General features: G+C 39.8%; 1 protein-coding gene across 1 annotated transcript; it reads left to right on the forward strand.

Moving 5' to 3' along the window:
• Window positions 1-12,506: 12,506 nt before the first annotated feature.
• On the forward strand, window positions 12,507-14,155 carry LOC146677294 (uncharacterized). The gene is made up of 2 exons (XM_085381611.1): window positions 12,507-12,541; window positions 13,330-14,155. Exons 1-2 carry the CDS (start codon window positions 12,507-12,509, stop codon window positions 14,105-14,107), a joined length of 813 nt encoding a protein of 270 aa, XP_085237737.1. The 3' UTR covers window positions 14,108-14,155.
• Window positions 14,156-21,317: the final 7,162 nt, after the last annotated feature.

The following is a 21,317-nucleotide window of genomic DNA, read 5'->3' on the forward strand; positions in this document are numbered from 1 at the left end:
ATGTTTATGTAGGTCACTTTATCTCTGAAATTACCACTTACCTCAGCAATTACCTCTGAGACAGAACCCTGCCAGAACACTCATAGGAAACAAACAACATGTAAAGCTTTGTGGTTTTCTAGTCGCTGACATTGTGCATGTATACAGAGTTCTTGTTAGCTGATCTAGAGATATTATTTCAAACATCCGGGATGCTTTGGGTCAGTGGAAATAGTGACACATCTTTGAATGGTACAGTTTCATTTTACACATCATGATAAAGAATTTAAGCCAGAGTGTATGCTGCACATATGTAAGAATACGGTCCGTTCAGATGACCCCCTGCTAGTCGTTATAGTCCTCATGCAGAGTATGTAGGGTTATATGACACTCAGCATTGTTGTTTCATATTTTTACCACATTTACCACATAACACCTCTCAAACAAAGACGAAACCAGACTAGTTTAGTGAATACAAACAAATGAAAAAACAAACAAACAGATAAATCTAATAGTGTATAAAAAGCAATAAAACCAAAATCATACAAAAGAAATATTCATGGGGAAACTGTTGTTTATCTGAGCTGTTAACATTGTGTAAGCGCTGTTTGTAGCATCCTGCAAAAGCAGAACAACTTACAGGCCACTTTCAGTGGAAGTAAAGATATGAGGACACACTTTGTGTGAAAGTGTATCTAGTCTACATCTGTGTCAACATTTTTACAACCACGATTGTAAAAAACAAAGTTAAAATGTTGTTTAAAATCAAAATACATCAGAATGCACAGATTTCCAAATGTAATAACCTTATATTTTATTCACAAGAGAGCACATATCAAGTGTTTCAACTGAGACAATGAACTGTTTTAGGAAAAAAACACAGCTCAGTCATGTTTACCTATGTGTAGCATTCCCCTTCTTTGACAGCGGTCAGTAAACATCTAGAAACTGAGGACACCAGCTGCTCAAGAGGATTCCAGATGCTCATCAGTCGTGACTCGTGAGAGTCCTTTGTTCTAACATCCTGATGTTTTTAGAATTGTATTAAGTCAAGTGTCCTTTAAGTATGTGAGTCTCATCGTGAGCATGTTAACCTAAATGGTCATGCAGATTCCAATCAAATCATTGATTAGATCATCACTGATATTATTTATCAGATATTTATCAGTCAGATGTAACTACTGTTACACTGTAGACGGCTCATATATCCTGGGTTTCTTCATCTTCACTAACATTTCATTTATTCAAATAAATCAGCCAACCAAGAGGCACATTTTCAAGAGTTTTACTAGTAAATCTGCTCATTGTGTAGACTAGCCAAGTGTTCTTTCAGTCTAGTGTTTTGCATCTTCTACTAACAGATTATCGTAAATTATAAATTGTACGGTGGCCCTGAGAGGCCAAACGGACTGCAACTTCAGAAAACACTTGCAAAAAGAAAAACGCTGCAAAAAGAAAAACACTTCAAAAAGAAAAACAGCTGCAAAAAGAAAAACGCTGCAAAAAGAAAACCGCTGCAAAAGCACACAAGACACAACGGAAATGTTTCTGGGGAGAAAATAACCCAACGGACCAGTTGCACGAACCAAAACATGCCAACAAGTGCACTGGGACTGGGAGACACTTCAAAGAAGTGGAAGCGGGGCGGCCAAAGAGTAAACTTTCAAAAGTAAGTACTGAATATGATGTCACTTATTTATGTGCAAATGTTTAATAATGAAGAACATTAAAACATTACTGTTGGCCACATGCCGGCAAAGTTATGTGACATTAGCGATGTTTGTTTTTTCAGCGTTTACTTGGTTTTAAAGCCTTTACTTTATATGCCGTTCGATAGTCGACCTTAATCTTACAGAGAATCTGATGATTTTATGGATAATTAAAGTCAGTCATATATCCACAAACACAACAAGCTGAAAGTCAGTGATGCTGCTCGGTTTGCAGTCCTGAATATCACGGCACAAGCAGGATTCACTGCACTGTTAATGTTAGCCATGCTATATTGCTGCCTCTGTTCGGTGGTGTCGAGCCAAACGGACTTTAACGTGTGTTTGAACGAGCTGACGGTTCACTCGTTAAGCTGAAAGAAAGATGCCTTAATCACAGGAATCACACATGTGTCCACTGTACCATCTGGGAACCCTTCTTGTTTAGCACTCGTAATAACACAAACACTAAATCCTCCTTCTCTGGTGCTGTTTTGTAGCAGTGTATACACCTGAGACTGTCACCTGTCTGTCCTGCACTCTCTCTCTGTTTCTTACAAGTTACACTTGTGTTTGAATCCTGCAGCTTATCACACATTTGATTTCCATGTGTGACAACTGCAAGTGTCCAGAATGAGGACAGACTGAGGGACCCACTGCTGCACATCATCTGTGAGGCTTTGCACCCCTGATGATTCACCAGGACAAACTCAGCAGTAGGGATGGGTACCGGTGTCCGGTGCCATGATGGCACTGGTTCTGACATAAACGGTAGTAACCAGACCGAAAAGCAGCGCACATTTCGGTGCTTTATTTTGGTGCTTTTTTTCCCCTGAGCTGTGATAAACTTCTAGCCAATCATTTTACATTTCCGAGGATAGTAGGCAGGGCCAGGTACGTACGTTCTTTTATGCACAGCTACAGATTAAAAATGCCCAAGGCGAAGCGGTCAAAAGTCTGGCTGTACTTCACAGCAAAATATGCAAACTCAGCAGCCTGCAACAAGTGCTTTAAGCTGATACTGTGATACTGTCAAAGGAGGTAACACCTCGAATCCGATGAAACACCTGGCGACGCTTAGCTTTTATTTTTTAAAAGCTGAGAAATGTGCCGTATTTGATGGCAGCAGCAGCCGTTCTTCTCTGCGTGAGTAGCTTAATGTTGTTCGTGTGTAATTTACGTTGAGTAGGCTAACCACGTTATTACATTAATGCATGTAAGGTGAACTAGCAAACATCATCATAGCTACATGCGGCTGTCTTCTTGTTTGATGGCAGATACTCCCTTCACCCTGGCCAAAAAGGCTAAAATGACCAAAGAAAAAGAGGGAAACAGCTAAACATGAGAGGTTTTTGGACAAAGTTTGTATTTTTTCCATTGTTTAAGCACTGCTTCCGGCTAAGAGTGATACCATATATGCCCCATAGCTGCAGAAAAGGCACACATTGTTATCTTTTTACAAAAAACCAGCTGAATATGAGAGGTTTTTGGACCAATTTTGTGTTCTCCATTCTTTAAGCACCGGTTTGAGCACCGCTTGAGCACCGGCACCATTTCAAAAGTACCGATTTGGCACCGGTATCAGATAAAACCTAAACGATACCCATCCCTACTCAGCAGTGTGTGAGGAAGAGGAGGAGGAAGAGCCAGCAGCAGCTGACAGATGGAGAGAATAGACAGACTGTTCCCTGTTTGTGAAGGACTGCTAGAAAAGTTTAGAATAACTAATTGTCTGTCCTGAATCAGTCTTATTAGGTAATGTTCAAATAATTTGATCATCCCAGTGTTTTCAGTGTGGGAGAAAGTACTCAGGGCCTTCAAGTTACACACTATGAAAGGCAGCAACAAGTTTAATATTCAGAAACCTAAAGTATGTATCAGCAGCAGAATGGAGCTAAAAAGAAATGTTTGTTTCAGTTCTATGAAGCTTTGAGTATTGAGTATGAGGATTAGTAGTGCTGCTGTGTTTGTTGCATCATATTGCTGTAATTGTTTATATGCTTTATATATTCTGAGGTAAGTTGATCTATAGTGTTACATCATATTCTATAAGGATGTTATGTGTTTGTATACTTTCTGCCCAGTTTGACCCATTTAGGAGAAGCCAGCCTGTTTAAGGCTCTGATATCTATTCTGTATGACTTAAAGCAGTTATGACATGGTCTGATTTTCTCACCCAATAAAGGAATATTTAATATATCAGTCTACTCTTCATTCTATCAGAAACAGTTATCACAGCTCGTACATTTTCTTTTTACACATATGAGCCAAATTTAGTAATGCCAACATATTAAAAGAACAATATTTGTCTCATATATAATACATCTATATATATACTGTCAAAGATACTTGTCTTTGAGTAAAGATTTAAGGTGATAGGAAATATAAATAAATGCAACTTGAATCTTTACTGAAGCTCAGTATTTGACACGGAGTTCAAACTCACTGCTGTAATAACTAATAATGATTAATATAATAACTATAATATTGGCCATATTATATTTACATTACCAAAGTGAGATGACTTTAGTCTCATGAACAACATTAGCTAATTGTTATTTACTAGTTAATCTTAAATGACTGTTCAATACAGAAATGAAGCCCAACAATCATGTTTTACAGCCCTGTGGTCTCAGCCTCAGATACTTATCAAATCACACAAAGCTCATATAGAAACAAATGTACAAAATATGTTCTCCTTCATTTCTGTCAAACAAAGCTGTATGAAACGTTTCCAGCTGTTAGTATCATGGTTGCTAGGCAACCTGGGCAGCGTGACGGAGGCTAGACCGTCCCATTTCACAAGCCTACAAGCCTCGCACTTCCGGCCTCAGCTGTCTTTGAGTACGCGGCCCTTGAGGACCGTTAAGGCTGCGTACTTTAAGGCTGCAGACCCTGAATCCGGTTGTTCAGTGATGACGTGACGAATCCTACTTCCGGGTCTAAAGTAGTCTGTGTTTAATATGGCTTTTGTGTTGTTAACATGTTTAATGTTATGTATTTTCTTCTATTTGATCTCAAAAAGCTCCTAAAACAGTCAGTGATCCCTGTTGACCTCCCTCGGCTTTTATTACCGCTAATCATTTATTTAAGCTCAGTTTTTAAAACCTTAGGATGTAACTACAGCCCAGCCCATGCAGCAGTATATGAATGACTAACCTCGTATTGTGGATGGATTATCTCAGTTGTTCTCCTGGCTGAAGTTTGGTCCTTTTACAGCATCCTGCCATGCGATTACATTTGTTTCTGACCACCGAGAAAACTCACGTTAACTTTTATCGAGTGGAAAAAAAGTTAGCTTGTTTATATTATGCTAACATAGCTGTGTCGCTAGTGGTCACGTAGCACATCATTATATACCAGCTAGCCCAACTTCAGTAACCCTACAAACGTCACTGCTGTTTAGTTTTCTGTCTTCATTTATGCTGGAAGTGATAAGAAAGCTGTACGTTTTAATTTGTTTCCAAAACCCCGCAGTCAGGACATGCTATATTGTATTTAGATAGAAGCTACCGAGCTAACTCCCTGCTAACTTCTAACTCCGTTAAATGTCATAAATGTCATAAAGCGATTCCGCTCCCTGAAGACCAACACAGAGAGACTGAGGAGGAGCTTCTTCCCACAGGCGATACGGTCTCTCAATCACACCACCACACAGTACTGACCCACACATACAGTTCTTACACACACACTGGACTTTCTGGACTTTGGTTTTGCACAACACTGGTCACTATATTCTTCATTTCCGGTTAATACTTGTACAGCTGCTGTTATTGTGTATATATTTATTTATATTTAGATTTCTTCATACATTCTTATATAGTTCTATATTGTGTATTTTGTTGTACAGTTATTTTATTTTCAACTTTAATTTATATATTTTATCTTATTCTTTCCCAGTTAAATTTACCCTTCATTCTAATTTGTGTTGTACAGTTATTTCATTTTTAACCTTAATTTATATTTTATTCCTTCCTAGTTAAATTTACCCTTTTTAATTTTTCATATTTATTTCCTATCTTATTCATAGCCTTTTCCTTTTTTGTTTTCTTTAGGTCACGAGCAGTTGTCCAAGCATTTCACTACATATCGTACTGTGTATGACTGTGTACGTGACAAATAAAATTTGAATTTGAATTTGAATTTAAATTCCGTTTTCATGGATGCCTGGATGTCTTTTTGCAGCATTTTTCTTTTTGCTGCATTTTTCTTTTTGCAGGTGTTTTTCTTTTTGCAGGCATTTTTCTTTTTGCAGCGTTTTTCTTTTTGCAGGTGTTTTTCTTTTTGCAGGTGTTTTTCTTTTTGCAGGTGTTTTTCTTTTAGCAGGCGTTTTTCTTTTTGCAGGTGTTTTTCTTTTTGCAGCATTTTTTTTTTGCTGCGTTTTTCTTTTTGCAGGCGTTTTTCTTTTTGCAGCATTTTTCTTTTTGCAGGTGTTTTTCTTTTTGCAGGCGTTTTTCTTTTTGCAGGCGTTTTTCTTTTTGCAGCGTTTTTCTTTTTGCAAGTGTTTTTCTTTTTGCAGCATTTTTCTTTTTGCAGCATTTTTTTTTTTTGCAAGTGTTTTCTGAAGTTGCAGTCCGTTTGGCCTCTCAGGGCCACTGTAAAGTTCATTTTGAAATGAAGACAGCTAGAAGGACGTGTGTGTGCGATTGCTCAAAATGTGACTGTGCAGAACATGCAGACTGTGGGTTTCAGACTTTCTCAACAGCCACTCATCATACAGCATATGTGAGTGACTGATGTCATTTGTCACAGGAAAACAGAGACAGTTAAATTAACTGGAAACATTTTTTGTAGCAAGACCCAGTCTGAAGATCATTTTAGACCCTTTCAAATAGCTGTTTGAAAACTTTTTTTTAAGAGTGAACTATTCCTGGAGGCTGCTTAAAGAAATTACAAGAAAGAAATGTGGCTCAGTGTACGTGGGCACCCCCAATACCACCACCACCCCACACACACTGGTTATCCTAACCATTTCCAGCTTGGGCCAAAGAGTCACCAACTAGAGGTGCATTAGAAGAACATTTCTCAAAAATAGACAGACTGACAGATGAAGGATCCTTATTCATTTGAGATTATATATAACGGTTTTGATGTGGAACAGAGGGTATTCATTTGGTGAACTGTTTATAACCTATTTTGTCTGAAGTCATTAGCTTTGTCTGGGCCCAAACAGGTCCCAAAGTCAAACGATCACTGCGGCATTACTGAGAGTTGAAAACTATCTAAAGTCTGTCATTTTTAATAAAATGATCAGCGTTGCTGCTCTACCAGGTGTAACAATTAAGTTTAACATCCAGGCATCCATGAAAACAGAATTTATTAAATTTAACAGAGTTAGAAGTTAGCAGGAAGTTAGCTCGCTAGTTTCCATCTAAATATAATATAGCATATTCTGACTGAGAGATTTCTGAGACAAATTAAGACGTGCAGCTCTGCTATCACTTCCAACATAAATGAAGACAGAAAACTAAACAGCAGTGATGTTTGTAGGGTTACTCAAGTTGGGCTAGCTGGTATATAATGATGTGCTACATGATTGCTAGATACACAGCTAAGTTAGCATAACATAAACACAGTGAAGCTGGAGGAGGAACGCTAACTTTTTCCACTCAATAAAAGTTAATGTGAGGGTTCCCGATGGTTAGGGACAAATACAGTCGCATGGCAGGATGCTGTAAACAGACCAAACTTCAGTCAGGAGAATAACTGAGATAATCCATCCACAATACGAGGTTAGTCATTAATGCTGCGTGAGCTGGGCTGTAGTTACATCATAAGTGAGCTGCCGTCATAGGCAACTCTCGCATTTAAGTTCATTTTATTAGATATGTAAGACTGAAACAATTAGTAGTTGAAATATTAAGAAATAATAAATAAATAAATAAATAGTAATTCATGTTTTGTTCTTTAGATTTATATGTTTAAATGTGTTATTTGTGCTAATTGTGCAATTAGATAGGAACCGTTTCTATAGTTCCGTCTGTTATTGCTAAGAGGGTATTTTTTTGGCTGTCACACTCAGCAAGCTAATTGAGAGATGAGCCACAAGGTTTGCACGTCTACAGTAAGATAAATAAAAGAGTGCCTTTTTTGGACCTCCCCACGACATAAGGATTAAAGTTTTATTCCCTTTGAGTGAGGCCAATGAGGTAAATGTTTTCTTTTGTTTATTATCGTTGTATGTAAATACGCTAGTGTTGCGTGATATTTGAGTGCAATTACCGCAGTGTGAGGTGTAATGTGTATTTTATTGATTGTTTTGTTGGAATGTTTTGTTATATAGAATGCTTAAGGGCTTTATTAAGAATATTCATTTAAGTTTGTATTTCTTTTTAGTTCTGACGGCATTGTATCGGCTGTGGTTGGACATCATTACATGTTAAAGCATGTCGAAGAATCCTCCTGTCCGAAATAAATGTCAGTTAAAACGCAAAGAACAAGTTGAGCTTTATTACGACTCGAGGGGAGTAACAATAAGGTTTTAAAAACGAAGCTTTAAAATAAACAGTGGTAATAAAATTGAGCGAGGCCGACAGTGATCACTGACTTTTTTAGAGGCTTGTTCAGATTAAATAGAACAAGATAAAAAGCATTAAAACATGTTAAACACACAACAGCCTTAATAAACGCAGAGTAGTTTTGACCCCGAAGCAGGGTTCATATGTCATCACTTAAAGATCGGATTCCTTGCTGATGATAGATAGACGGTTCATGAGCTGGCAGTGTGATGACATGCTGATATGTCACAATGACAATCATTTTCGATGCTTAGCCTCAGCATGTATTGTAAAATGTTTTCTATATTTGTTTAGGTGACCCTGAATCCTCCCTTAGTTATGCTGCTATAGGTGTAGACTGCTGGGGGATGCCCATGATGCATTGAGTATTTCCTTTTCAGTCACCTTTCTCACTCAACATGTGTTAATAGACCTCTCTGCATTGAATCACACTTGTTAATCTCTCTCTCTCTTCCACAGCATGTCTTTATCCTGTCCTTCTTCTCTCACCCCAACCGGTCACAGCAGATGGCCCCGCCCCTCCCTGAGCCAGGTTCTGCCGGAGGTTTCTTCCTGTTAAAAGGGAGTTTTTCCTTCCCACTGTCGCCAAAGTGCTTGCTCATAGGGGGTCATATGATTGTTGGTTTTTTTCTCTGAATGTATTATTGTAGGGTCTGCCTTAAAATATAAAGCGCCTTGAGGCGACTGTTGTTGTGATTTGGCGCTGTAATAAATAAAATTGAATTGAACTGAATATGTTTTGCATCCTGGACAATGAAGCTGACAGAGGAAGTGATGGGAAAAAATATTTTTAAATCTTAAATCTTGTGTTTAAATCTTAACACCCAATGTTTTCCTGGATAAATCATGTTAGAGCCACTGTAATATTACTTGCAAGTATTCGTTCCTTTTTGTTCCTTGTTATTGTTTCATTATTTTCTGAAACATTACTTTCTTTATAACAGGCTAGTTTAGAATCTCATCCCTCCACCTCTTGCCACTACCATAAATCCGTTCTCTTTTCATATAAGCATCGAAACTAATAAACATAATTTTGTTAGTTTTGGCAAAGTCATGCGTATGAGAACTCACAAACGAACTGTCATGTCTAGTCTGATACAAACATACTCGTCTGATTTATTCACTGTGTAAACACTGCATGCAAAATGCACCAGACTAAAAGTAAAAACGGCTGTTCTCAGTCCAGCCAGCAGACAAGTGTTTACCAGCTTAGAGACAGAATAAATTTGCACCTGTTATGAGCGATAAGCACAGCAACAAATACATGAAGCAATCCAATATGCAAAGTTTGTGGCATTTTTGGCAAATATTGCATTATTGCTCCTGTTAGGAGCAATATTGCATTATTGCTCCTGTTAGGAGCGACGCATGCCTCACTTCATGCAATACTGGACAGCGTGGCTTCTCTCGAAAAGAAAGGGACAAATTAGACAAGTTTGCCTTGCTGCTATAATTCTCAATCAGCCTGGATAAATAATTTGTTGCTGTATGAAAAAACACCTTCACAAATCGCAGACTTCTTACTGTTTCTCACTGATAAAAGAAAGAGGAACAACACGAGGTTCCTTTTCTGCAGTAAACCTATTCGCCTTGGAGCTCTTTTACCCAAGAATTCCATCAAACTTTATGTTTTGTTTTGTTTTTCATAATAACAACATTGTAAGCATTTGAGGAAAAAATATTTACGACCTTCAGACAAGTACCTCATTAATTATAGCTACCTTATTGTTTACTGATGTTTATCTAGACAGTTGCCTTCCCATCAGCCTCTGCAAACTCTCTCCAATAACTACTTCATCCAGAGCAGCAACATGCTGTCCCTAGGCACCACGTGCCAAGCCTTATCTAATGTCTCATCTAATCATTGAGCTTTTCCAACCTTTCTCTTATTGAAAACGTCTTCAAAGAGTAGCTGTGAAACAACTAACTAATCTAACTTTGCAAAGGACTTATCTACTTGAGGAAATTTCAGTCCGGATTCAGAGCACAGAAACAGCAGTAGTGAACGTTACTAATGACCTTCTCATGGCCTCTGACCATGGGCTCATCTTTGTGCTTGTCCTGGGAGACTTCAGTGCATCATTTGATACAGTTTGTTACCTTAACCTCCTAAGACCTGAACTCTTTCATGGCATGCATTTTTAACTTCGCTTTGCTACTTGAGCTGATGAATGTAAAATCAAAGAATTATCTTTTTACCTGATTTTTCTCTATAAGGGTCTGATATCCACATATGAGAACATTCGTTTTAAATTTCGATAGACCAGTGGCAGTGTAATGTTCTCGTAAGAGATATTAGGCCCTTATAGAGCAAAATTAAGTATTGTGGTCTAGACCAGCGGTCCCCAATCCCAGGGAGTTGTTTGGTACTGGGCTGCGAGAGTTGAGGCTCGGGTGTGAAATTTATGGTTTTCAGGGTTTTTATCAGTTTTTATCGTTATTTTTTTATCGTTAACTCGGTTTCCCTGGATCTTTTCCTGTGTGCTATGAATAAATTTTCTGTTTTTGTACCGTTACTGGTTTTATTTTGTTGTATTTATCCACAACACCTTAAAGCCGGTCCGTGAAAATATTGTCAGACATAAATCGGTCCGTGGGGACCGCTGGTCTAGACAACCCAGAATGTGATGTCCACATATGTGTACACCAGGTCCTAGGAGGTTAAATAAAATTGGCATTTTCCTTTATTATCTTTAATATTTCCAATAATAGGATTGGTATTAAAGGAAATGTGCAGCAGTGGTTTCAATCACATCTGATAAACTCAGATTTTTGGATGTAAATGGCTTTTCTTCACATGCAAAAGTTAATCGTGGACTTCAGGGTTCTTTGCTGGGAGCAACGCTATTTACGTTATACGTGTTTCCCCTGGCAGTATTATTAGAAAACACAGTATATAATTTTACTGCTTTGCAAATGATACCAAGCTTTATTTATCTGTGAAGCCAGGGGGCACAAATCATCTAGTTAAACTAGGCATGTCTTACTCTGGATGGCAGTACCTTGGTCTCCAGTAACACTGTGGGGAACCCAAGAGTTGTTTTTAAACAGCATATGCCCTTCAATCCACACATTAACAAATATCTAGGACAGCCTTTCATTCATCTGCCCAATATCGCAGAAACATCCCGTCTTAGTCTGTGCATTCATTACTTCTAGGCTGGGCTACTGTAATTCATTATTATCAGGCTGTGCAGTTAATCCAAAAAGCTGCAGTGACAGTACTGCAACAGAGCAGAAAGATAGAGCATTTTTCTCCTGTACTAGCTTCTCTTCATTACCTCCTCTTAATCACAGAGTTTAATTTAAAAGCTTTCTCCTCATACAAAAACGTCCTAACAGCCTTCAGCCATTAGACCGTTTGTGTCCATTTGGGCCAGTTAGACACCCTCTCTACTTTTAAGATTAGTCTTTGTGTCGGATGTGGTGACCCTGAACCGTCCCTTAGTTACGCCGCTATAGGCTCAGACTCCCGGACTTTGTGTGATCCGCTGGTTTCTTCTCCAGTCACCTCTTTTTTCTCCCCACTGCTACATGTCCAGTCTTTCCCATCGCCCCCAACCCATAGCTGGTTCTGCCAGAAGTTTCTTCCTCTTACAAGAGTTTTCCCCTCCCACTGCTGCATAGAGTTCATTCATAGGGAATCATCTGATTGTTGGGGTTTTCGTGCGGTTGTTAGCTTGCAGAACAAAGTGACTTTGGGTGGCTGCTGTTGTAACTAGGTGCTGTATAAACAAACTTGAACTGAATACAACTAATGTCAAAGTGAGTCAAGTCATGAGTCATTCTTAGCTGGCAGCAGTTGTAGTGATCATATCCTTGTTGTGTGCATGTCTCTACCTGCCCTACAGCAATACATGAGATGTTGACAGCACATGCTGGCTGTTTAGTCAACTCTTCAATCATACATCTAAAAAGAATAAAGACAAAATTATATGAAGCTGTATTAGTTACTGGTTTGATATTAGTCTGTATAAAAGGCTCTTTGAGGAAACTCCTTTTTGTCTCTGTGCCACATTGAAAAACATACAGGTTAGGCTGATGTCCGCTGTGAAAAGATAACTCTTGGGCACAGATCCTCTGCCCTTGTGAGTCAGATTCAGCTTTGCTCACAGACATGACACCACAGAGTGAGAATGAGCCAACTGAGCTGAAGCAACCGGCACTAATAAGGAAAAGAGAGCTGGGGCTCCTCACACTCACTGTTTTCCATTTGCCCACGCCGGCAGCCGGGCTGGGATGAGGGGCTAAAATGTGATTTTTTTAAAAGAAGAGATCAACGCACAAGAGGTGAAACAGGGCAATGACCTTCAGTCGCGACTTCCTGTCTATACACAGGTGAGTTCCTTAGATATCAGAAGCGATAGACGAAGGTTAACAAAGCTGAGGAAATGATCTAAATCAGGGGTAGGCAACTCCAGGACTCGAGTGCTGGTTTCCTGCAGGTTTTAGATCTCACCCTGGGCCAACACACCTGAATCAAATAATTAGTTTGTTCCCAGGCCTCTGGAGAGCTTCAAGACATGTTGGGGAGGTAATTTAGCCATTTGAATCAGCTGTGATGGATCAAGGACACATCTAAAACCTGCAGGATACCGGCACTCGAGGCCTGGAGTTGCCCACCCCTGATCTAAATGAAGCTAACTTTTATAATTAATAAGAGCAGTTTCAAACGTATTGTTTTCCAGATAGCTTTAGCTAAGGTTTGAATACATACATACTGTGAATCATGAGAGTTTTTATACACATAAACTGGTATATAGCTATTTTGCTTAGGAAATTTTAAAAGTTTGCACGTTATATTTATTTTCCAATTAAAAGCATAACTTACTGCTGTATTTTTCAGTGTAACTTGACTTATAGGCTAAATGAAGTTAACATGAGTCATCTTAAGACTCCTGTAAAGCTGAGAAATTTATCAGTGGTTTGTTTGCTTGCCTGGGTTTCTGCCTTCATGAGTAGTACTGCCTACTCATAAAAATAGAGAACAGCATTAAGAAATCTATGTAGACGAGATAAGTCAGCAGTGAGTCTGTGGTGAGGCAGCGACAATTTAGAGAATTATTTAGTGTCTAAACTGTTTTATGTCATTCTGAGCTAACCGCCCCGTGCTGCACTCTCTGCAGGTCGCATCAACTTTTAAAGTCGATCTGGGAGATAAGCTGCCTCTGCCTTCCTGGTTCAGTCACAAAAGGGGTGCACCCGGCCTCCAAAGGATGGCTACGCAGGTTTTTACTGCTGAAGCTGGTGACGGTGCTGCTGTTCCCCCATGGGGTGGGCCTCCCCCTGCTCCTGGGCTGTGTATTCAGCCTGCGTGCTCTGTTGCTCCTGCGCTCCCCTCACATCTCCACCAAGCCCTCCACTGTCCTCCTGAGCCAACTGGCTCACTCAGATAGCCTGGTGCTGCTGCACTGGGCGATTCAGCTGGGAGCGACCCTGGGCAAGTGGATGGAGGAGGCGGGCTGGAAGGAGGAGGTGAGTTTTATGAAGGACGGGAAATTGGTTTGGTGGAGAGAGGCCGCAAAAGTGCTCTGTCATCAGCTGCTTGATGCACATCAGCTGGCCTCTCTGCTGCTGTTGGGTCTGCTGGGACTCGAGGCCACGCTGGTGTCACGCTGGCCTCAGCAGACTCGGAGATTCAGGACTTCTCGCTGGGCGCAGCTCAGCTGCCGTCTGGCCTGGATGCTTGTGCTGCTGGAACTCACGTCTTTGCTACACTGCAAAACATTGCAGGACCCCTCAGCATTTCAGGATGCTCAGATTTCCCCTCCTGGCATCGTGCTTCCCCCCTCCCTGCCTACCTTCTCGTGTTATCTGAGGAAGATGTTATGGCTGGTGAATTCATGGCTGCATTACACCATCTTCTATGGTCAACCACAGAGGAAAAAGAGTTCTTATCATTAGACCTTTGTAAGAGGAGGAGAAATGGTTGTATTTATACAAAAACAAAATCTTATTTATAAAAACTTATTTTACAAGCCAGACTATGTAAGCTTTTCTGCGAATAATCTGTCATACAGACTATTTGATTTTAATTTATAAAACCAATAAAAAAAAATATACTAATGTAAAAATGAATGCTTTAAAATGTTAATAAACATGAATTTGACTACAGAAAGCAAAGTAGAAGTTACACTAGGCCTTCTGTTCAGCTGGAACAGGAAATACAAGTGTTTCATACTTACAGTAGTCATAAATAGACAACTAATCAGTGACTAACCCATCATCTGAATTCCCATTTGCATAGCCACTTATCCAGTTCAGGAGCTTCAGAGTAAAATGAAAGTGATTTTTCAGAAACAGATCATCATTGAGGAAAATTAGCTTTATGAATGATCTGAGGAATTTGCTTTAAAAATTAATAACATTTTAATTTCCATAAATGACCTTTAATTTGACCTTTAATTTGAGTCCACCTCTCGCCCTATGACAGCTGAGGTAGGCTCCAGCTTATCCCAGCAACTCTGATAAGGATACAAGGAAAAGAGAATGGATGGACTTTTAATTTGTATCATATTTGCTTTATCTGGCATTTGGGGGAAAAAGCTGCATTGTGGAGTTTATTCAGGTTTTTCAGTACATTCTTTGTATCATATGTGGTACACTAGGCATCGAGGGGTTAATCTTCGGAATTTTTGTGTTTTATCTGTTACAGGCGGAGCCATGCACTAAAACATGCTTTATCTGCATCTGTTTGAGTCTTAATGGGACTATAATTGACAAAATTAATGTAATGTTATATTCAGTAAGAGTTAAACATGTGACTATAACCATTAACTCATTAGGAAGCTCTTTACTGAGGTCACATATCAAATATGAATTAGTGTAATTTTCTCATAAACTTCTAAACAATTCTTCTTTTCTTTGTATTCAAAGTCGTCACACCCTGCTCGGCACGACGATTCAAAAAGAGTTCACATTTAAGCCGTTTCACTTTTCAGTAACCACATTTAATGCCCATCTTTTATGTACAGTGTTTTATGAACTGAGCAGAGGAACGTCTGACTGTCAGACATAAAAAGACTGTTTAATTCTTTTAAATGCAACTTTTCATGTGTAAACACAAACTAAAAGCAAGTTTAGTTTTTTTTAACATTACTTGGAGTAACACCTGAAATTTGCTTGGAGTTTAAAATGATGTATTGACATATATTACTAAAAAAACAAATACTTTTGGTACAACAAAATGTGTTGCAACAGGACAAAACATCCTTTAAATGGGAATCTGAACACACACGGCTTTCACACTTGATTTTTGAGAGGCTTATATGACATGATCAGCTTTACGTGCAAATGCGCGCTCACTTGTTGTCTCTCCCTTATTTAAACTGGCAGCCAGCCCAGGAAATGGTGTTAATACCAGAGTGCAACACAATAAAAGGTTTGCCGTGGTAAAACCGCACACTAGAGCTCATAACAGTCTTTTCTAAAAGGTTTCCAGTTCACTGCAGCTTTTCATCATTTCTTTTGTGCGGCAAAACGGAAAACAACAACAACAAAAACAACAAACTGGGATGGGTCACCAGGAAGCTCTAATGAATGGAAATGGCCTCAGTGTAATTTCCGTAATGTCTTCTATTGATTTAATTTGTTACTATGTGGATAGTACAAATGCGCACACGCTGATTGGAAAGTAATTTTCCTAAACGATTTGATGGATGGTTAGTGAAATGTGGGTAACTTTGGGCAGGACCAAAGCCACAAACACTCAGCTTGGCAGGCAGGGCTGTATCAAGACATGATCTAACCAACCACCACAGTCATACCTGAACTCCTCACATTTGTCACAAAGCACATGAGAGATTCAAGATAACGACAGGTGCTTACATCTGGATAGAATCTGCGACATAACCACGTCACACACAGCAGTCAGTGCCGAGAAATATGTGCTCTGTCGCTGCCATACATGATGAAATTAAGGAAGTTCCAACCACAGAGAGGGGTGAACACATTACATGGTTCAAAGTTAATGTGAGCAGCAGCTTCCACGTACTTGTGACTGAATCCAGAGTTTGTTCTTGCAGTGTGCGGTGTGTCCAGCAGAAGGAAGCACAGAGCTGCTTGCTCTGCTTCTTTACATAATCCACTCCAAGGAGCTCCTGACACAGTGTAAAAGACTGAAGAGGATTGAGGAACTCTGCTTCTATGCTAACCTATTTACTACTGTGTTTGTGTGTATCAGTGTGTAGCTGCAAACTCAAGTGTTCCTGGAAGAAATCAATTAAAGCTGAAAAGCGAGGAACAGCTTAAGAAAGAGGGGCCTCGGTGGCCGCTTCCTTCCCGTGATGTTTGGCAGTGGTGGCCCTACGCAGACTACTTTGGCATCGCAGCTGTCACTCACAGGGGAACAATGTGGGAGGTTACACTTTTAAAAATAACAACATGTCCTGTTTGTTCTCTCGAACGAGTCAAGGTTCATCTGCACTACAGGCTGTAAAGGAGAGACCGTGGTAACTGGGTCATTTCATCTCAAATCAACATGGGCCTTGTGCTCGACCGGTTTGCATCAAAGGTTTACGGACCGAAGTTTGTATGTCTGTAATGAGCCCTCTGACATTTAGACTTCATCTTCTCTCAGCTTTGATCTTTGATGTGTTGTCTTTCAATTTTAAATATAAGGCTGAAGTTGAAATTTTTCATACCTTGGGTATTTTCCTTCTCCTGTTCCTGTTTTCTCCCACTGCCTTTATCTGTAATAATAATGCGTCTGCTGTTTTGCCTCCGTGCTTGTGGCCTGGGTTTCACTTCTTCTCTGATCCTGCTAACCATGATTCTCAGGAAGGCTGCCATGCTCCTCGAGTTTATCTACTCTTTTTTTTATGCTTAAAACTCTATCATGTGAAAGTCACCAACAACCTGCCTGTCGGCCACTTTAAAACTCTTTCTGTGTTTGACTTTTCCTAATTAGCAAATGGACCAAACCTGTATCCACTCATTGCCAACAGTCCTGATAGGACCTGATTTATTTGTCCTAACATTTCTTGAAGATGAGGTTGTGATACGTTCATCAAAAACATGTCATTTGTTACCAATGAAACAGTCAGTAACATATAACAGTACAGAATGGCCTCTTGTTTTGACATGTAGTTCAACAGCGCCCTCATTTGGGCTGTTTCATTTTTCCAGTGTCAAAGAAAGAAAAATCCATCAGTCCAGATCATTAAGCCACATGCTTTGTCACACTGTTGCAGCTATGATGTCTGTAAAGAAATCTATCAATTAATGTGCAGATTTTCGCCAACTGATTAAACTGACAGTAAGTTACAGTTTTACATGTTGTTAATCAGAATCAGAATCAGAATACTTTATTAATCCCGAAGGAAATTAGGGTTACAGCAGGCAGCACGCTAATGGCGCATGCGCACTCACAAAGGAACCTTCTGACCAACTTTACACAAACATCACATTGGGGAGACATGTCAGAAAGGTAGGCTGATAGGAAAAAAAACAACAAAATACATAACATGAGGTAAGAGGAGGAGAAAAAAAAACCACACTCAGACTGAGTGTGAATATAAATGTATATTAAAAAAAAAACAACAGCAAAAAAAGTTCATCATAGCCTACTTCTACCACCTGACGCCTTGTTCTCATTTATTCTGGTGAATCTGTGTGATGGCATGGATCTCTTCCTGTGGATGAGAAATCAGAAAGATAACGCACATAAAGGCTTTTAGGATAGTAAAGGTTGCAGACCTGTTCTAGACAGGTTAGCATGTCCATCCCTTGAGCTGTGACACACGTTCATTTCACTGTATTTAACTGATTTTTTTTTTTACCTGCAAACGTACTCACAATATACAGGAAAAGTATTTTTTCCTCCTTAATTCTGATGTATAAATAAAATATTTATAAACTGTTACATGTTTCCAGCAGAGATTTCTCAAGTTTCTGCTGCAGTTGCGTCTCCAGAATGTTTTCATAGCAGTGGTCATGTGGAGTGTCGCACCAAATACAGAATTTCCAGTTTTATTATAGTGTTGTCAAATACAGGTTACTTGACAAATATGTCAAAAAGAGAGACAAGAAATATATGCCTAGTTAATTTCCTGCTGTTAAAGATGATAACACTGAAAACCAAATAAGATTTTGAAATTCATAATAATCAGTTTTAAGCAGGAATAAATAAGAAGTTAATGTTTCAACTCATTGTAGGGTGTCGCTCTCGTTTGCTCACGTTTATTAGAATTAATACCAGCATAGGACAGTCTTGACAGCAGTGTTGGTAAAGTTACTTGAAAAAACTAATTAGTAACTAATTACTGATTACTTCTTTAAAAAGTAATCCCGCTACTTTACTGATTACTCATTTTCAAAAGTAATTAGTTACTTAGTAATTTTTTTAAAAACATGATACACAACGTGAATACGTAATAAAGCAACAGACCTTTCAGCCCAATTCTATTTTTTATTCATAATCCATCATATGAAATTGAATCAATCATTAATCTTTTAATTTTACGCATTAAGCAAAGATTTAACTATATGAAACAGTTTTTGACTTGAAGAAATTGTTTAACATTTAAACTTATTTTCTGCACATTCTGCATATTCTGTTTACACTCTTTCAAATAGATGCAAGTAAAACACAGCAGAAAATAAATAAAATCAAAGATTCAGCGGCACTAAGTCCTGTCGCTCTTAAATCTATGTTCACCTGTTTAGCAGGAGTGGAGCAGGTGGAGGTTTGCCTGGTGTCGCAGTCATGTCCGCAGGGGGATCCGGGGGTTTCTCTGTGAATGTCACGTTCCCGTGGCGGCGTGCTAGGCGCTCGCTCAGATTTGAAGTTTGATTTTTCGCTGTAGACAGAAGTTTTCTTCCCATGCAGAGTGTACAGTGTACGCTAATGTTATTTGTCACTTTTTACGGACTAAAACTTAAAGTAATGTAAGTACGGCCATGCTTTAAACTGCACGGTCGTACTCTCTCCATCACTCCATATTATCCATTGTTGATCTGCACACGTCTGTTGCTGCCACGAGCGTCGCACATGCTTACGTCACTGTCATGAGACACTCTCACAAACAAAATCATGAAGGTTTAGTAACGCAGTAACGCAGTAACGGAGTAACACAGCGTGCTTACGGGAAAGTAACAGTAATCTAATTACTTTTTTGCAATAGTAATCTCTTACACTACTCGTTACTTGAAAAAAGTAATCGGACGCCCATCTCCGCTTGCCAGTGGGGGGCCACTGGAGGGGGCAGCAAATCTTGGGTGGTGGCCAGTGCCCCCATTGCCCCCTCTTAATGGCACCCCTTCCGGCCCTAAAAAGCTGTTTATTGCACTGAGATAATTTTAACTAAGAGACAGCTATGCATGTAGGTTGCTTAATGAACAGCTGTATATACAGTATATACAACCGAACTTTAAATACAAAGCTTTGGTTATATTGTTTATGCTATTAGGATGAAGGACGTCCTTTTTTCATGTATCATTAGAGGTATTTATGGATTTTTACTGTTTCTAAGCTCAGCACTCAACACAGCTATGGTAACACAGTGCTTTTATCTATTGTATCACACAGTAAAGAGGGTTAAAATTAAACTAAATTCAATTATCCCCTGGAGCAATGCCAATTTTCCCCTTCAAGAAGACCATGTTTGGAAAAGAGCTGATACAGTCTTTGAGAGCTGACTTTTTACTCCCTTGAAATGAGGAACATCAGCCCATTATATCACAAAGACAAACAGCTCAGTCTGAACAGGTTGAGGTCAGTCTGGTCAGCCTGTCTGCCTCGCCTCTCAGTCTGGAGAAACGGGCACTCACCCATGGCTGCTCATGCTGCACCTATCAGTGCTGTGGGGTAAACAACTCCTCCTCGATCTCAAGCTGTAGTAGCTCTCGGAGGCCTCAGTTAAAGCCAGCGGCATTGATCTGGGCTCTGCCCAATCGAGTGTCTAATCAGGTCAGAGATTAATGCCGTCTCAGGGGCTAAGGTCACACATGCACACAGGAGTAAAGGAGTAAAGCCCACTGTACTCCTGTTAACATCAGTCCAAAAAGAGCCTACAAAGCTCGAGACTCCTGTGTTATACTGCCTTGCTGCCTTTGTCCAGCCTTGTTGTCAGGGGAGAGGCATGTACGGCATGACGGGGCTACCCCTAAACCCTCCTGGAGCCTGTGAATGAGAGGATGGGCAGAAGCAAGGGAAGAAAAGCAAAGGAAATACACTCATCATTGCATTAAAGGAGCGTTGGACAGAAGGGTCCAAGAAGAAGAGGCCAGGGAGGGAGGGAAGGAGGCGGTGGTGGCAGTAATGGGGTCTTTGTTCTGGTTGGTGTGACTCACAAAGCCCTGGCCAGGGCCGCACAGCTTAGTTACCCTTACCAAACACAGAGAAGCAGGAGGGAGGAGTGCATATGGGTTTGTGTGATTGGGGTACGTTTTGGGGCTCTAGGTCGAGGTAATATAGGTCCAATACTCTGATTATTTACACATTTAATTTTATTAATACTGCTTTAGCATCCAGCCCCTCTGATGATGGCTGAATAAATTAAAGTGGATTTGGTGGTGGCAGATGAAAGTCACTGTAAGGATATATGTGAAAATGGCATTGTTTGCACTGTTTTACATGCCACTGTGGCTTATATTAGGCCTTGCCAAATTAATGGGATACCCTCTGGATGATTACATGAAGCTGTAGCTTGTTTAGGCTCACTATCTGGATTCAATTACAGTAGTCAAGATGTGAAACACCATTCAGGAAATATGCTCTTATCACACGGTGTGACTCACACTTCTTTAAGTGCTTGTTCTTCAACATCAGCAATTAAGACGGTTAAAGACATCTGGTGGTGTGCAAAGCATTGTGTGTCTGTGTGTGTGTGTGCGTCTCAGCTCAGTTTAGGCTTTAAGCAGGATGTCCTGTCCTCCCTGCTGCTATTGTGGAGAGGTCAGCCTGCCAGACGCTACTCCTAAAGACCACTTCCCCTCTGTCAAGCACCTCACTCTCTGTGTCTCTGTCACACAAAAACACATTGTTCACACGGACACACAAGCACACACATGCTCACATACTGTAGCGCCCCATGCCAGCCTGAACACAATGAAAACCTGGCCAACACCGCCCTGTCACCTGGTTAAAAATAACTCTTTTTGCAACAGATTATGG

Source organism: Rhamphochromis longiceps, linkage group LG2 (genome assembly GCF_057381845.1).
Source record: "Rhamphochromis longiceps isolate RC_006_pf linkage group LG2, R_longiceps_female_GT1.1, whole genome shotgun sequence".
NCBI lineage: Eukaryota > Metazoa > Chordata > Actinopteri > Cichliformes > Cichlidae > Rhamphochromis > Rhamphochromis longiceps.